Genomic DNA, 14,169 nt, shown 5'->3' with positions numbered 1-14,169 from the left:
CTGTCCCCCCCCGTTTCTAGTCTTTATGCTAAGCTAACTGCCTGCTAGCTCTAGGTTTATTTTTAACAGACACATAGTACTGGTATCAATCAAAATCTCAGCCAGAACATTTCTCTACAACGATATATTCATATAAATCCTTGATTTTAGCGCAAAGCAATAGGAAGAGACAAATACACAAACTAATACTCAAGAATGTAAAGTGTTTTGCAGCTGCAGGTTTATAGTAATGACAAAATACTTACAAAATGGCTTTCGCATAATTAATTTATGATTAAAGCCTAAAAACTATTAATTACTATGATTTGTACACGCATAATACATGCAAATGATCATTGTAGGTGTTGAATGCTGAAGAGGAAGTGAATTAAATCGTTGGAAATTGTCAAAATAATGAACACAGAATCAATTTGACTTTGGACTGCTTTGTGGTTTACTAGTCATGCCTCAACACCAGAAAATGTTTAAAAGAACATCAACCTTCATGAACAAAAATGTTTCATTATGATTTTGCTGGGGCACTTCTGCGATGCCTAACTAAACTGTCATGGTGAATGCGTAATCGTCACATCATGAGGTTCATTAGTATCTGCTTCTATTAGCAGCAGCTGCCTTTTCTTGTGTCTTTTCTGATCGCCCTAGGAAACTCTCTTTTGCTTTGCTTTACTCACTTTTGGTATGTCGACGTGAGATAAAGTCACCAGGCCAGAAACTCGTTCCACTTTGTGAGGGCTCCTCCTGCTGGTCACTCGCACCCGAGACACACCCTCCCCCTGCTCTTCCTCTTCTTCATCATCCTCCACCTGTGGAATAAAAGAATATTTGATACAAAACAAACTTGTGGATATTGAAGATTTACAATTATCGCAAACAACATTAAAGCAGTTCAACAAAATGTAATTTCTCATTTGTTTTCCAGCTGAGGGTTAAATAAGAAAATGTATACCACTTGCACATCTGTCGGATTGTGGATATATACCCAGTGAGAATATTGATACCAATCTCATTTCTGTGCTCTGAATAGGACCCTACAGCTAGCAGTTGGTTAGCTCAGCTTAGCATAAAGACCGGGAACAGCAAGCCTGACTGTCGGAACATCTAAAATCTGCATCCCAAAAACTCCCCAGTAAATATTGTACAAACATTAAGATGATAGTTTAAAAAGGCAGCCTTGCCAAGACTCTAGTAGGTCAATAAACAGCGCCATGCTAGCTGCTTCCAGTCTTTATGCTAAGCTAAGCCAAAAGCTGCTGGCTTTAGCTTCATTTTCAGCGCACAAACATTATTTTAGTAAAAGGAGAGCCTTTGCTAAATCTAAAATGTGGGAGTTATAGGTCAGAATAACACATCAACACGGTTTATTGTTGTGGAAACAGTCACCTGCCAAGCAGCACAGAGGTGGACGGTTCACTCCCTCTCATATTTATGACAAATCAAGGTCAGTCAAAACAAAATAATTGCAAACTTGTCCCTAATCAAACTGAATGAAATAACACATTGGACTGACGGAAGATGGGGATACATAAGTCAACAGTACCTGAAATGTATTGACACTACTCCCAAAGTTTAGACTAAACAGATCCTGAACTGACAGCAGAGGGCAGCTTTCAGAGAAGGCCATCACATGTTCATCAAACTTGGAAAAAAAGTGATATCAAAACAGCCCCAACGATTGTCCAAACAAGGAGTGGTGCCCGTCTGAGTCAATACAAAGCTACTCAAGTTAAAAAGACGACTGTTTGTATAAATAAGCATACAGGCAGCGGTACCCGGCACATCTGCAACTAACACGCACAAACTTGCAAAGATACAACATATTTTCCTTTGTTGTTGCACTGGTATGAATCCTATACTTTGCGTTAACTCTGAGATAAGTGAGTTTTTCATGACGGCTCCATTCCCAAGTGGCTGAGCTGACAGGCAGGTCAACTGCCACAGCCTGAGCTGCCCGCTCTGTCTAATAGACGCAACCTAGAGTATGCACTTTGCACACACACACTTACACACTCACATACAAGCATGCACTTTAAAAAAACACTAACATTTTGGTAGGTATAAAACCAACTACACCACTGAAAACGGTTTCCTCTACACTCTTCTTCTTTCTTTCATTTCTTTCCTCCACTCTCACCTGCTACTCTGCACCAAATCAGGGAATTTGCAGACTCATTACGTTTCCCTCCCATCCTCCACTCAGGTGACAACATGGCTGGAATACTGATGAGCCCCTCACTGGGTGTCCATTAAGCAGCTCTCTCCCTCTCAAACTTCCCCCCTCTCTCACTCTCCAGGACGGTGCCTGGCCCCACAAGCAGCTGGGTCCAGAGAGGCAAGGATGTGGGGAAGGATCAGGAGCCATGCTGCACTGAATAAGAAGCTCGACACAGCGGATCACAGAACACACCGAGAGCAGCGTAGGACTTGAATGAGTAAAGTTCAGACTAGAGTCATAGTTTGTTGGGGTTTTTTGATGTGTGTCACAGATGAGGCACTGCAAACTAAAGCGTTTCAGCTTTAAGAAAGTACACCGACTCCACAATTTTCATTTTTGACTTTCTTTCTATACAGGAAGAAGAAATATGTCACATTGTGTAGATTGACATTTGCTGCTTTATCTGTATTTTATTAAATATATACATGTTGTATTATAGTAATAGTGGAATACATAGCATATCAAAGTCAAAGTCTACTTTATTGTCAAAGTTTCCACATGTGTTATACATACAGAAAATTGAAATACCGTTTCTGGCAGTCCCACAGTGCAAATATAAACAAGAACATATAACATAAAGAGATAAGAGCCTAGAAAAAAATAAGGGGGGGTAAAAAGGGGTATACAAAAAAAACCAAAGTAATATATACATATGTTAGACACAAAGAACACAGTTTGACAGAAGTGCAAGTAGGTCTTTAGTGCTGTAATACAAACTGATAAATGGTTAAAATAATTAAGCAAAATAAATGAATAACTGACTGAAATAGTTGGCTTAAACATATTGTAATAACATGGTTAGTAGTTATTGTTGGCTTAAGGTAATTGATAAATCTTTTCAAATGCTTAAGGTAATTGATAAATCTTTTCAAATGCTTAAGGTAATTGGGAAATGCTTGAAAGAATCTGCTTCTGAAACTCCAATCATTAGCACAGATGCAAAATGCCCTAGACATTGATGATTCATTTGTGTAGAACTATTGGAGACAGGCTGTTCTACATCCTATTCTGCATATAACATTATTATCATGATTTTATAAAATAAACTGTATTAAATAACATCCAATTAAAAATCACTTAAATTAACACAATTGAAAGATCGGGGGTGCTGATGATGAAGGGTTGCTTAAACCAATATGGCTTTTCTTCCGACAAAATAAGGATCCACTAGACCAATCCTACATGTTAGGTCATAACGCTTTCAAAGCTCTTAAATAATAGAACTTATAATGTCAATAAGTTGCCTACTATATCCTTTACTCAATGTTAAAAATGCATGAGCATCCTTTCCTGTTGAAAATGGCATCCCTCAGCAGAGCTTTATGTGCCGTCATACACTGGACAACAGTCTCTGCTTTTAAACCTCCATTTAATACAGTCTAGTAAATGACAAGTTTTTTGTAGTTCCCCTGTTCAAAGGACTTACATAATCAAGTTCAGACTAAGCACATGAATTTCAAAAACACATTGCCATTAAGTGATTGAGTGGAGGGAGGGGCTGTTAAGCACAAAGGAGAAATGTTAGATTAAAGCTCTTATCTGATGTGAGGACTGAATTGCAAAATTTCCCTATCCCCTTTGTATGAGGAGAAACTAAAAAAACCTAAACGAGGGTTTGCACATACATGACTTAGAAACATGCGTTCAATAATTTATTTATTGAGCTCTATGGGACATCTTGTATAGATCCCATCCACCAAATCTACACCCACCTTTCCTGTTTAAAAGAAACTGGATCAGAGAGGTAAGGCCCTTCCTGACTAATGTTTGACATCATTTTCACTGGGTCAATAAGTGACCAATCAGAAGGTCTAAAATGACCAAACAGGACATGGACAAAGAGGCATAGTGGGACAGACAGAGGCAACTGTCAAGCACAAGAAGGGAATTTCCTAATGAAAAGAGTGAACATTTTGGACATACCCACTAAATTAGTTTAAGACAGATATGGGCAAGAAAATGTGGGCTTGGCTTTCTGATGAAAGTTGTCTCCTTAGCAATAACAAATAGGTTACAGTGCATACTGCAGTAGTGGCAACACACCATCTAACTCACATCTAAGTAGAAGAATACATTCACAACACAATGGACTGTTGGGGTCCGGGAAATACTGTATGTCATATGTCTTTCTTTCTGCATGTGTCCCGTTTGTTTCTCTACTGTTAATTTCAAAGCGGTGCCTAATACCATAAGTGTGAGCCATAAGTATGTTTTTTGTGCAGGTAATATTGAGACTTGATAAGCCTGCTGCATAACTGAAGTGCTTTTATAACACATTTAATCTCAGAAAAGATTCAAAAACGGTTTCTAGTGGGCTCTTTTTTAACTTCTGTAGTATTTTTGAGACAGGGAATGGTTGTCTGTCAACACTATATTCCCATTTCTGTGGTGTTAGTTAGCTAATATTATATTTCTATCAATCAGTAAACTGTAGCGTCTTGCATGCCTCTAAATAAATGTAACACAGAACAATGTGTTTAGCTTTGTTAAATAAATAAACCAGTGACATTACGCTTGGCCTCACATGGATAATAATTGTGCAACCGTAACAGTAAGCGTAGGAAAATGGCTTGCTGCTTTTCCTTTAATGAAATACTGCTTCTTTAAGGCCCTAATAACTTGATTGAATTAGTCTGAGGTTTCACTGGAGGAACCCATTTTTCTAATTAAAAGGGATCAAAGCTGGCCATTGTGTAAATTCAGTTAAAAAAATGAAATTTGAAAACTGAAAATGAGATCAGTTTTCTTGTTTGCAGCATCACAATAATTTAATACCCCCCAGGTACTGCATGTAGACAGATGTTGCATACAAATAGACAGAGATACACACAATATATATATTATAGTTATATCTTTCTTCTACATTTCAAAAACAGGCCAGAGATCAATAGTAAAAGGGCTTTAGAAGTCAGCCAGAGATACATTTCATTAATATTTTGGCATAGCTGAAGAAGATGCCATATTAAATCATGCAAGTGACATGAAGTCAGCGACTGTAAAGGATTCAGTGACATGGAACTTCAAATTAAATTACCCTTATTTTAACCCTTGTGTGGACTCTGTGTGCTCCACTGCTGGATATGGTTTAATCAAAGGGAGCTTTTCTCCTTTCAGAGCAGTTGCTATATTTTGTGTCCTACACTAAAAATATTCAAAATAACCACGTGACTGCAAACACTTGGCTGTCTTCATGAGAGTGGCCCACTGATGAGCAAATGTTAATCAGCGCTCTTTTGACTCTGCCTAATTTCCTCTTCTCCCGTCAACCCATGTGATCGCTCCCTCCTGTTTCTCCCCCGACTGACACTCAATCTCCAGGTTGAATCCAAAGCCACCGTGATTCATGCTTAACATTTTCTCCATGTAGGAGTGCGAGGGACCCAGGGAGTGACACCTCGCGTTGGCTGCAGAGTAACCTTTGCGCGCAGTCGAGCACGCGAAAGCACGGCACGCAGCAGCATGTGTGACACCAGATAAAATGCAAACATTAAGCATATTTTCTCCAATCTATAATGTGAAGAAGGAAAATTACCTCCCACGCATCTTGCCTGCTGTCTTCTTTCACAACAGTTTGTTCTGTGTTCAGTTGCAAGGTCACCTCGTAACACTCTTGAATATCTGTGAGAAAAAAAAAATTATGAGCGTCTTTTTTTAGCGTAGCATAAACAGATGTTTGTGTTTTTTTTAAACTTCATCTTTCTTTCCTGCTCACAACTTCTCAGCCTTCTAAAGTAAGCAGCTTTGTTTAAGTAAAATAGTTCAGCGATCAATCACTGGGAGAGGTTTTTTCTCAGTGGTGCACAGGGTCAAAACATGGGGGTGGGAGCCGTCTGTTGACATGGAAGTAATGTCTCCACATTTGCAAATATTCTTCTTATCTTGCTGCTGAACTACATGACTCAGGTACTGACTGAGTAAATCATCAGCTCAGTCAGTCTAAGAGGCCCACGTTATATTATTTCCTATTACCTGGACAACACCATCATTTCTCCTTTTCAGTTCAATATCACCATAGATCAGTTACACTGTAGGTCAGATGCATTGTTGTTGCTTTGAAGCTCCATTTTAGAGTAAGGGTACATGAGCGTTACGTATGATGAACACATGAAGACACTGCCCCCTAGTTGAGTAGCGGGCATCTCATACCATGTAACATGCCTTGATTTGAGTGCTGTAGAAAAGGGAAGATGGTGTTATATTTTACATTTTCACAAGGTATGTTTCAAACTTTAAGTGAGGAATTGACTTCACATATTTGTTAACATGACATATTGTAAACATACGTTTGTGAAATCAAAGAAAAACATGCCAGTAAATCTGAGAGGCTGTGATGAGAGGCTGCTTTGAGCTCAATGCTAACCACACCCACAAATACATCAATGTGCTGGCGTCTTTTCAGCAGGTATAATGTGTACCATGTTCACTATCCTAGTTGAGCGCATCAACATACTAACACTTTCTCAAGTACCACAAAATACTATGACAGCAGAATTATTAGCATCTTAGCGACACATTTCAGCAAGTCTTTTGAAGTTTTTGCTTTGCTTTTCAAAGTACTCCACTCCTCCCTTCTCTTCTGGTCTTCGCTCATGACCCTGCGGCTCATTACACGCCCATGTCCTGTGGTCACCTATTGAGTGGTAGCCGTTTGATGAGAATGAGCTGGGACAATTTTGCTGATGTCACACGCAGACCTAGTTACCGCACTGTTGACACAAAGAGGTTGCTGGAGAGTTCATCAACTTCCCAAAGTCAGGACAACACACCCTACCCATTTGATAGGGACATCTCACAGGAAGTTACATTTAATTAATACATTTTAAAACATGTCTTTTACTATAAACAATGTGACCTTTTAGTTGAAACAGACTCAAAAAGTATAAAGTTCCCTCTAGGGACTATATGTATACGTATGTGTGTGTGTGTGTGTGTGTGTGTGTGTGTGTGTGTGTGTGTGTGTGTGTGTGTGTGTGTGTGTGTGTGTGTGTGTGTGTGTGTGTGTGTGTGTGTGTGTGAGTGTGAGAGAGAGAGACAGAGAGAGAGAGAGAGAGAGAGAGACAGAGAGACAGAGAGAGACGAAGAGATAAGAGTCAGTATGTCCCAACAAAACACTGTGAGAACAAAAGTGTAAGAATGGAGCATGTGACTCATCCCTGTGTCTGAATGTGGAGGAGTGAAGCCATGTGTGGGCAGAGGAGTTTGTTGCCCAGCTGACTAAAGAGCAATCTAGCTTACACAAACTCTTATTGGCAATATATGCGCACACAAACACGTCCACACACACACACACATGCTGTAGGGCCTACCTGCTTACAGGCACAAACACAAATACCCGCAATGATACTAGAACATGATTTAGATGCAGCATAGAGTTAGAAATTGCTCATGAGAGTATTATGAGTATGCTACTTAACTACAAGTCAAACATCTAGATATTAAAGTGGCAGGAGACACATTTTTTGCTTGAACACACCAATATAAAGTTGTGTATTGGCTATGAAAGGAGACACGCTGTTGGTGCGATCTACACATATATTGAGTCCTTTGACCCATTGTTCATATGAGAGAACCCAGTTAGCTCAGCTTTTAAAAAGGCCTTGAAAATGTTGCATCTGCTAAGTCTTGCAGCGTTTTGCTCTGCAGCTGCATCCCGAACACCTGGCTTGCTTTCACATTACTAACACTTCTAATTAGATATTGTTCAGCTATTCCTGGCAGTGGTTACAAAACAGAGAAAGGTGCTCAATCAGGTCTTGAAGTGTTTTGAGATGAAGATTCACAGTCACACAAAGTACAGAGAGTTTTTGTTTTACAACTATGACTTTCCAAAAGAAAACCAAACTGTTCCAACCCTCAAAGACCACATACATTCCTGACTATGGAAAAAAATACATAATGCAATCCAGAAGTCTCTTTCACAGGACTTATTCCCAGATCTCTTTTTGATGTTGGGTCTATTTTAGGATGGCCTGGTCCGAGCTCTAAGCCTTTTTGTCACAGTGATAGGGGGTTTCCATGCAGGAACAGTGTTTGTGTGAGTTACGCCTCTTCTTTTTGTCATGTACCTATTCAATTAGACTGAAGTCATCTCTGTATTGCCTGCTTTGGTGAATCATACAAAAAGAGAATGCAACTGGATTCTTAGATGATGGTGAGCAAGACACGGCTCACTAGAATAACACATTCACAGAAAACTAGGTCACAATTTCAAGGCATAGCAAACAATTCACCCCCTTGTCACCGCCTCGATAACCACTCCCCAGGCATTTAGGGTCTTCCACAATTTAACATGTCTGTCAGTATGTGTGCCCCAACTCACTGCAGCCCCCCTTGCCTCCCACTGCATGTTTGTATGTAGTAACAAAAGGTTGGACGCACAGTTAAGGCAACCTTTGTTCGTGACTGTGCAACCATGCAGACATCCAATCAAGCGGCCCGTACTGAACCTTCCCACACTGCATCAAACACCTCTCTACTTCCCACAGTGTAAAGATAGAGAAACATGTAAGGCATAGTACTTTAATATCGGCAGGGAGCTGTCTTCTGATATCTTCTCTATCCGAAACTTAATTCTCTTGTTAATTATCATCTGAACATAGAAAGTTGTCTGCTGTTGCTCCAGAATAGCAACGCAAAATGTGCCGAACCAAACAGGTTCAAATAGCCCTGAGCATGTGAAGGCAAACACAACAAGAGAGGATGAGGATGAGAGGATGAGTAATGTTTATACAGCACTGTATTCCTATTAGTGCTGTGAACCGGCTGCTCCTCCGCTCTGCCTTCCCTGATGAGAACCACATGTTGAACGAAGCCCTGCACCTGAGACACAGCGGCCACAGGCTTCCTCTTCCCCTACCCTCACACTCTCCACAGATTATCAACAGAGAGCCAGGAGAGTTGTTGAAGAGGGCTAGCATGATGGCCATGAGCAGTTTGTTTTCCCGCATGCTTCTGGCTCTGCCCTGATTGAACATACTTTGTAAGGAATGTTTGGAATTCTGATTTGGGAAGTGATTCCTCTCCAAGTCTCATTCAATTAAAGAGGACCTATTGCGCGTTTTGGGGTTTTCCCTTTCCTATAGTGTATTATATAGGTTTTTGTGTATGTATATAGTTTTCAAAGGCTTTCCCAAGTTCCCTTCTGTAACATAATGACATCACCATGTAACACTAGCGCTTTTATTGGCTAGCACTCCAACATATTGTATGTGACAGGCCAAGGAGCGGGACATCTGTAGGCGGTTCACCAATTACTACAGAGCCGGCCAGCTAACCAATCAGAGCAGACTGGGCTCTGGTTTCAAACAGAGGGTGAAAAGGCCAGCTCAGTTGAAACGTTTTTTCTGCTTTTACCTTCTCCCTGCAGCTCCCTGGCCAGGGTTAGTGAGAAACAGGCAGTATGAGAAAATAAAGACCTTTTTGAACATTAAAGCATGGAGACATTTCACAGCTGAGGCACAAAATATAAACATGAACCGGAAATGAGCATAATATGCCCTAATCAAATAGCAAGGTAGATTACATCTGTAACAATAATGAGTTTAATGTTGCAAGGCTGCTAACAAGAAACACACAAGCTTCCATCATTTACAACCTGGAGAGGTTTTTAACCAGTTCATGTGATGAATTTACTAGCTGGTGACTACCTAGAGTCAAATACGTTATGGTATCATTATATTCCTTGACTTTGCATGTTGATAAGGAAGGTTGAAAAAATGCATTACGGGATTGTAAAAGCAATAGAAAGAAGCAGCAGTTGTGTCTTCCGATCGGTCAAAAGAAGGATGCATATCAATGCTGCATTAAAAAAGCCTGTGAGATGGGACTTGTTGGCCTGTTCAGCCATATTTGGTTTTAAAATATTAACTTTGAATGATGGGATACAACAATGACTATCGTCCCACCTCCACAAGCAAAACCAGTAACCCATCCCGTCTTCATTGCAGTACAAACTATGAATTTTTATCATTGAGTATACTTTGTTCAAATATGGCTTGGCCTATCTGAAAAACAGCATGGATTACAGTTCGTTCACTATTGCTTCAGATAAATCACTAGTAAATGTCATGTTGTATTTCTTTTACTGCTGCCTGGGCATCCCCTCCCCCTCAGCTCCCTAGCAGTGGGTCAGCAGTAGCAACAGCAGAGCCGAGGGCAGGCATCGTTATAACATGGCTGTGGTAATTAGAAGGACCACTCAACCATCGGTTAAAGTGAAGTAGTGTGCTTCATCTGCTTTAAAAAAGAACCCAGATTTACATTGGCTTCCCTGAGCTTCTTTCGACAACAACAAACTTGTCAAGAAGGAAAGCTGGTAAATAATGTGGCTGCAGCAGAAGCTGTGCACACTTAAGGGTGTTTTCAGGAGTTAATTAAGAAGCAGTTTATAGCCTCTGGTAATGGTGAGTTTTAAATGACCTACGATATGTTGATTTAGGTTATGGTATATGGTACATTAAAAAATCAAGCCAAGGGAAGAACTTTGCTTTTACAGTGTAACAAGTCTGAATGAACAACAACTCGGTCTATAGATAGACTGTGTTGTGATTGGCTTTATTGGGTTTTTCATTACAATGTGAGTATGTTACAGAGGAAACCTTTGTGAGGCAAACTGAAAGGCCTCTTTCATAAGACTTAATTGGGAAACATTTAGACCCAGTTAACTTCTCATACAAATTAATACAACCTGACCTTGTCGGCCTCCTTCCCTGCCTGCAGCCAATCACATGACAACCAATATCAGAGTATGTACAGCTACACTAAATAACTTAGACAACCAAGTGTAGTAACCCATAAAAAAGCTATAAAGCCTCGCTCACTCAGAAGGAAGTAGATGGGACAGGAAAAGTTATTTAGAAAGTTCACCCTGCAACAACTCTGATGTAATTTAAGCTAAAGGGCAACGTTTTGAAAGAGTCCCTTCAACAAAACAAGCAGTTTTAGAGTGCTTCTCTTACCAAGAAGGGCATGGAACAGCTGGCTGCCCAATATTGAGGAGACTTTGCCCACGCTGGTCTTCAGGGCCTGCTCCTCTGGATTGGTCAGGTTGGCCTGGTAGTGTCTGAGTAGCCCCACTGCTCGCTCTGTGTCTGCCAAACAAAATAAATGCATTTCTTAGGACAACAGCTGCTAAGAGCCTGGCAGTCATTCATGTTTTAATACATTTAGGTTACATTAAATATGTACCGTATTGTTTTTTTAAAGCGATAGAATATGAAAAGCAACAGGATACATCCCTGAATCTGGTAGGTGTTGTGATTGACTTTTTATAAACACATGCTATATAGATATTTTTTATGATTGTTAAAAAAGAAAGAAAATGGGGAAAGGAAAGGCCATTTCAGACATCCTTTCATATATGTTCCTTATACGTACAAAAACATATGCCTTTTAAGTCCAAGATAGAGTAGGAGCTGTAAAAAGTGAATTTGTGAGATGATAAAGTAGCTATACTAATGAAGCAACAACTTTACTTATTCTATACTCTCACAGAAACATAGGTACGTGCAAATGTGAGATTGTTTTGGGAAAATATATTGTAATAAGGATTTATAGCAAATAAAGCACTAGTGTTCGTTACATTCCCCTGCAGAGCACATTGAAGGTATTTTTCTTTTGCAACACGACTGTACAGCTGGTTGTTGAACCCAGTGGGTGGTGAGTAACATAGCAGAGATGATGCTCATGCACGGAGGTAAATCTACTTCTTTACAGTTTCCAACCTGATCCTGAACCTCTGAGCGAGAAAACTGGCAGAACAGTCAACTCCTGGCCGGAAGTTGCACAATTCCCAGTTACAGTATTTCACTTTTGTCATTCCCTGAGGAAAACAAAACTCCCGTTTCCTCTATGGACTATAACTGAAGTAAGAGGACCAATAAAAAGCAGTACACAAACTTCCACAAACTCCTGAGCTGGCCTTAACCTAACATTTAACCGAGATTTACTATAAAACATTGACACGTGATGTAACGTGATGTTAACGGCACTCACCATATTTATGCACCATGTTGTGGTCAACTCCAAAAAAAGTCATGTAAATGACAGTTTCGGGGGTTTTTTTAAGGAAGAAAAAATAATGACAGTATTAGTCCCGGATAATTATACAACGATAACGGTCGCCTACTTCTTCACTAACAAGTGAGAGGTTCAGTTTAAAATCCAGTCTGGACACTCCCCGTCTGTCTGAAGTGTTACTGCAGCAGAGGTCCACACCCACAGGCAGGGTTTGAAATGTGACAAGAGGAGACTGTTTACTTCATGACAACTTTCCAAAGTTTTTGGGCAAAAAACGCTCCCAGGAGCCTGACATATTTCTCCTCCCCTAAACGCACATGCCTCGCCTTCATGAAACACGGCCCTGTGGTTTAGCCTCATTTGCATAGTGTAGTATGAGTATGTAAACTACCTGCATACCAATAGCTAAGATGGACTTTGCATTACATAATTGGTGATGAATTAGTAAATTAAACAGCATATCTTCGGGTTACATTTTTCTCTCTTCAGCCTAAAATCGCCTCTTTTCCATAACTCTTTTTTAAACGTTAGCATAGTGTGCCACCTACTGGTGTGTGAAGGTGTAGCATCGAAATCACAGGTAAATAAGAATTTACTCACTAATCCTAAAAAAAACAAATGGGATGTGACAAAAACAAATGTTGAGTTGAATCCGAGATTTTCAGAAAGAGAAATATGTATAGTTTTAAGAAAGGAAAAAATATGTTCTTTCAGGATTCTGAGGTTAAAGTCAGAACTCAACATTTTTACTTTTGATCACATCCAAAAAATGTGGCCCTTATTCCCTTCCTTAAGACCTACCTTACAATTTATTCTGAAAAAAGTTGTATAAAGCCATTTGTGGCTGCAGAGGAGTGTGATGAGTCTAATTAGGATTGACGACTACAAGTTTAAAAATAAAACAAAACAAAACTCTGGGGGTGTGGAATGATGAAGATATGAATTAAACAGACCTTTGTAGCCCGTTTCTTATCCCTGCTGGAGGCTGTCAGATCGATGCTAATCAAGCTGCTACCTAGTAGCATAACACAACCGACTTTTTCGAGTTGCATGATGGGTAACGTAGTATGAGGGGCAGTTAGGGACATTTTTCAGAAATACGGTTCACATACACCAACTCATTTACAAAGATATGTAAAAATCTCTCATAAACACATGAAACGCTCTCACACACACATATGAAACGCACTCTCACAAACATGAAATGTGATTTCAGTATGTTGTGTGAGAGGGGTTTCAGTTGAAATGAAAAGCTTTTTTTTAAAACAGCGAATAACCGCGAAAACAATATTTTTCGTCTGTCCGTTTGCTTGTTCCATCATGTCTACTCAGCAGCCTGCACAACGCTTAACGGAGGCAGCAGCGTTGTTAAATAATATCCTGGCCTCAGAGGAGACTATTAGAACGCTATCAAACGTGGCCGCAACCGACTGTTGGAACTGCAAGTGGGGACACCCTGGACGGTCAGCTATCATCCCTCTTCCCGTCCCGCGGCAGGCAACGGCCCACTACTGTCCATGTGTCAAAGCAGTGTTGTGGTTGATATCAGGGTGCAGTCTCTCTCTCTGTCTCTCATAAGGGAAGCTGTATTATTTAACAACGCTGCTGCCTCCGTTAAGCGTTGTGCAGGCTGCTGAGCAGACATGATGGAACAAACGGGCAAACGAAAAATGTTATTTTCGTGGTTCTTTGCTGTTTTAAAAAAAAGCCTTCCATTTCAACTGAGATGCCTGCCGTTTCAACTGAAATCGCTCTCACACAACATACTGAAACCCCTCTCACACAACATACTGAAACCCCTCTCACACAACATACTGAAACCGCTCTCACACAACATACTGAAACCGCTCTCACACAACATACTGAAACAAACCGCTCTCACACAACATACTGCTTTCAATGCAATCTGTATGGGATCCGAGAGGGCTTGCACTTACGCG

At 40.2% G+C, this 14,169-nt stretch overlaps 1 protein-coding gene across 4 annotated transcripts in view; it reads right to left on the bottom strand.

The window, feature by feature from the left end:
- dlg3 (discs, large homolog 3 (Drosophila)) overlaps positions 1-12,491 on the bottom strand; it is a 72,019-nt gene extending 59,528 nt beyond the window's left edge. For 2 of the 4 annotated variants that reach the window (XM_063876054.1, XM_063876056.1), the window contains exons 1-4: positions 12,206-12,483; positions 11,170-11,301; positions 5,745-5,830; positions 672-803 (exon numbers count right to left, since the gene is read on the bottom strand). In XM_063876054.1, the coding sequence (XP_063732124.1) occupies positions 672-803; positions 5,745-5,830; positions 11,170-11,301; positions 12,206-12,248 (393 nt within the window). In that variant the 5' untranslated portion in view covers positions 12,249-12,483. Of the gene's footprint in view, positions 1-671; positions 804-5,744; positions 5,831-11,169; positions 11,302-12,205 lie in introns of those variants that run through there. The other 2 variants (XM_063876058.1, XM_063876060.1) reach the window with 2 other exon arrangements.
- Positions 12,492-14,169: the final 1,678 nt, after the last annotated feature.

The sequence above is a fragment of the Eleginops maclovinus genome, chromosome 23, assembly GCF_036324505.1.
Source record: "Eleginops maclovinus isolate JMC-PN-2008 ecotype Puerto Natales chromosome 23, JC_Emac_rtc_rv5, whole genome shotgun sequence".
Taxonomy (NCBI): domain Eukaryota; kingdom Metazoa; phylum Chordata; class Actinopteri; order Perciformes; family Eleginopidae; genus Eleginops; species Eleginops maclovinus.
The sequence above is the reverse complement of the archived record's forward strand: the minus strand, read 5'-3'. Positions and strand labels throughout refer to the sequence as shown.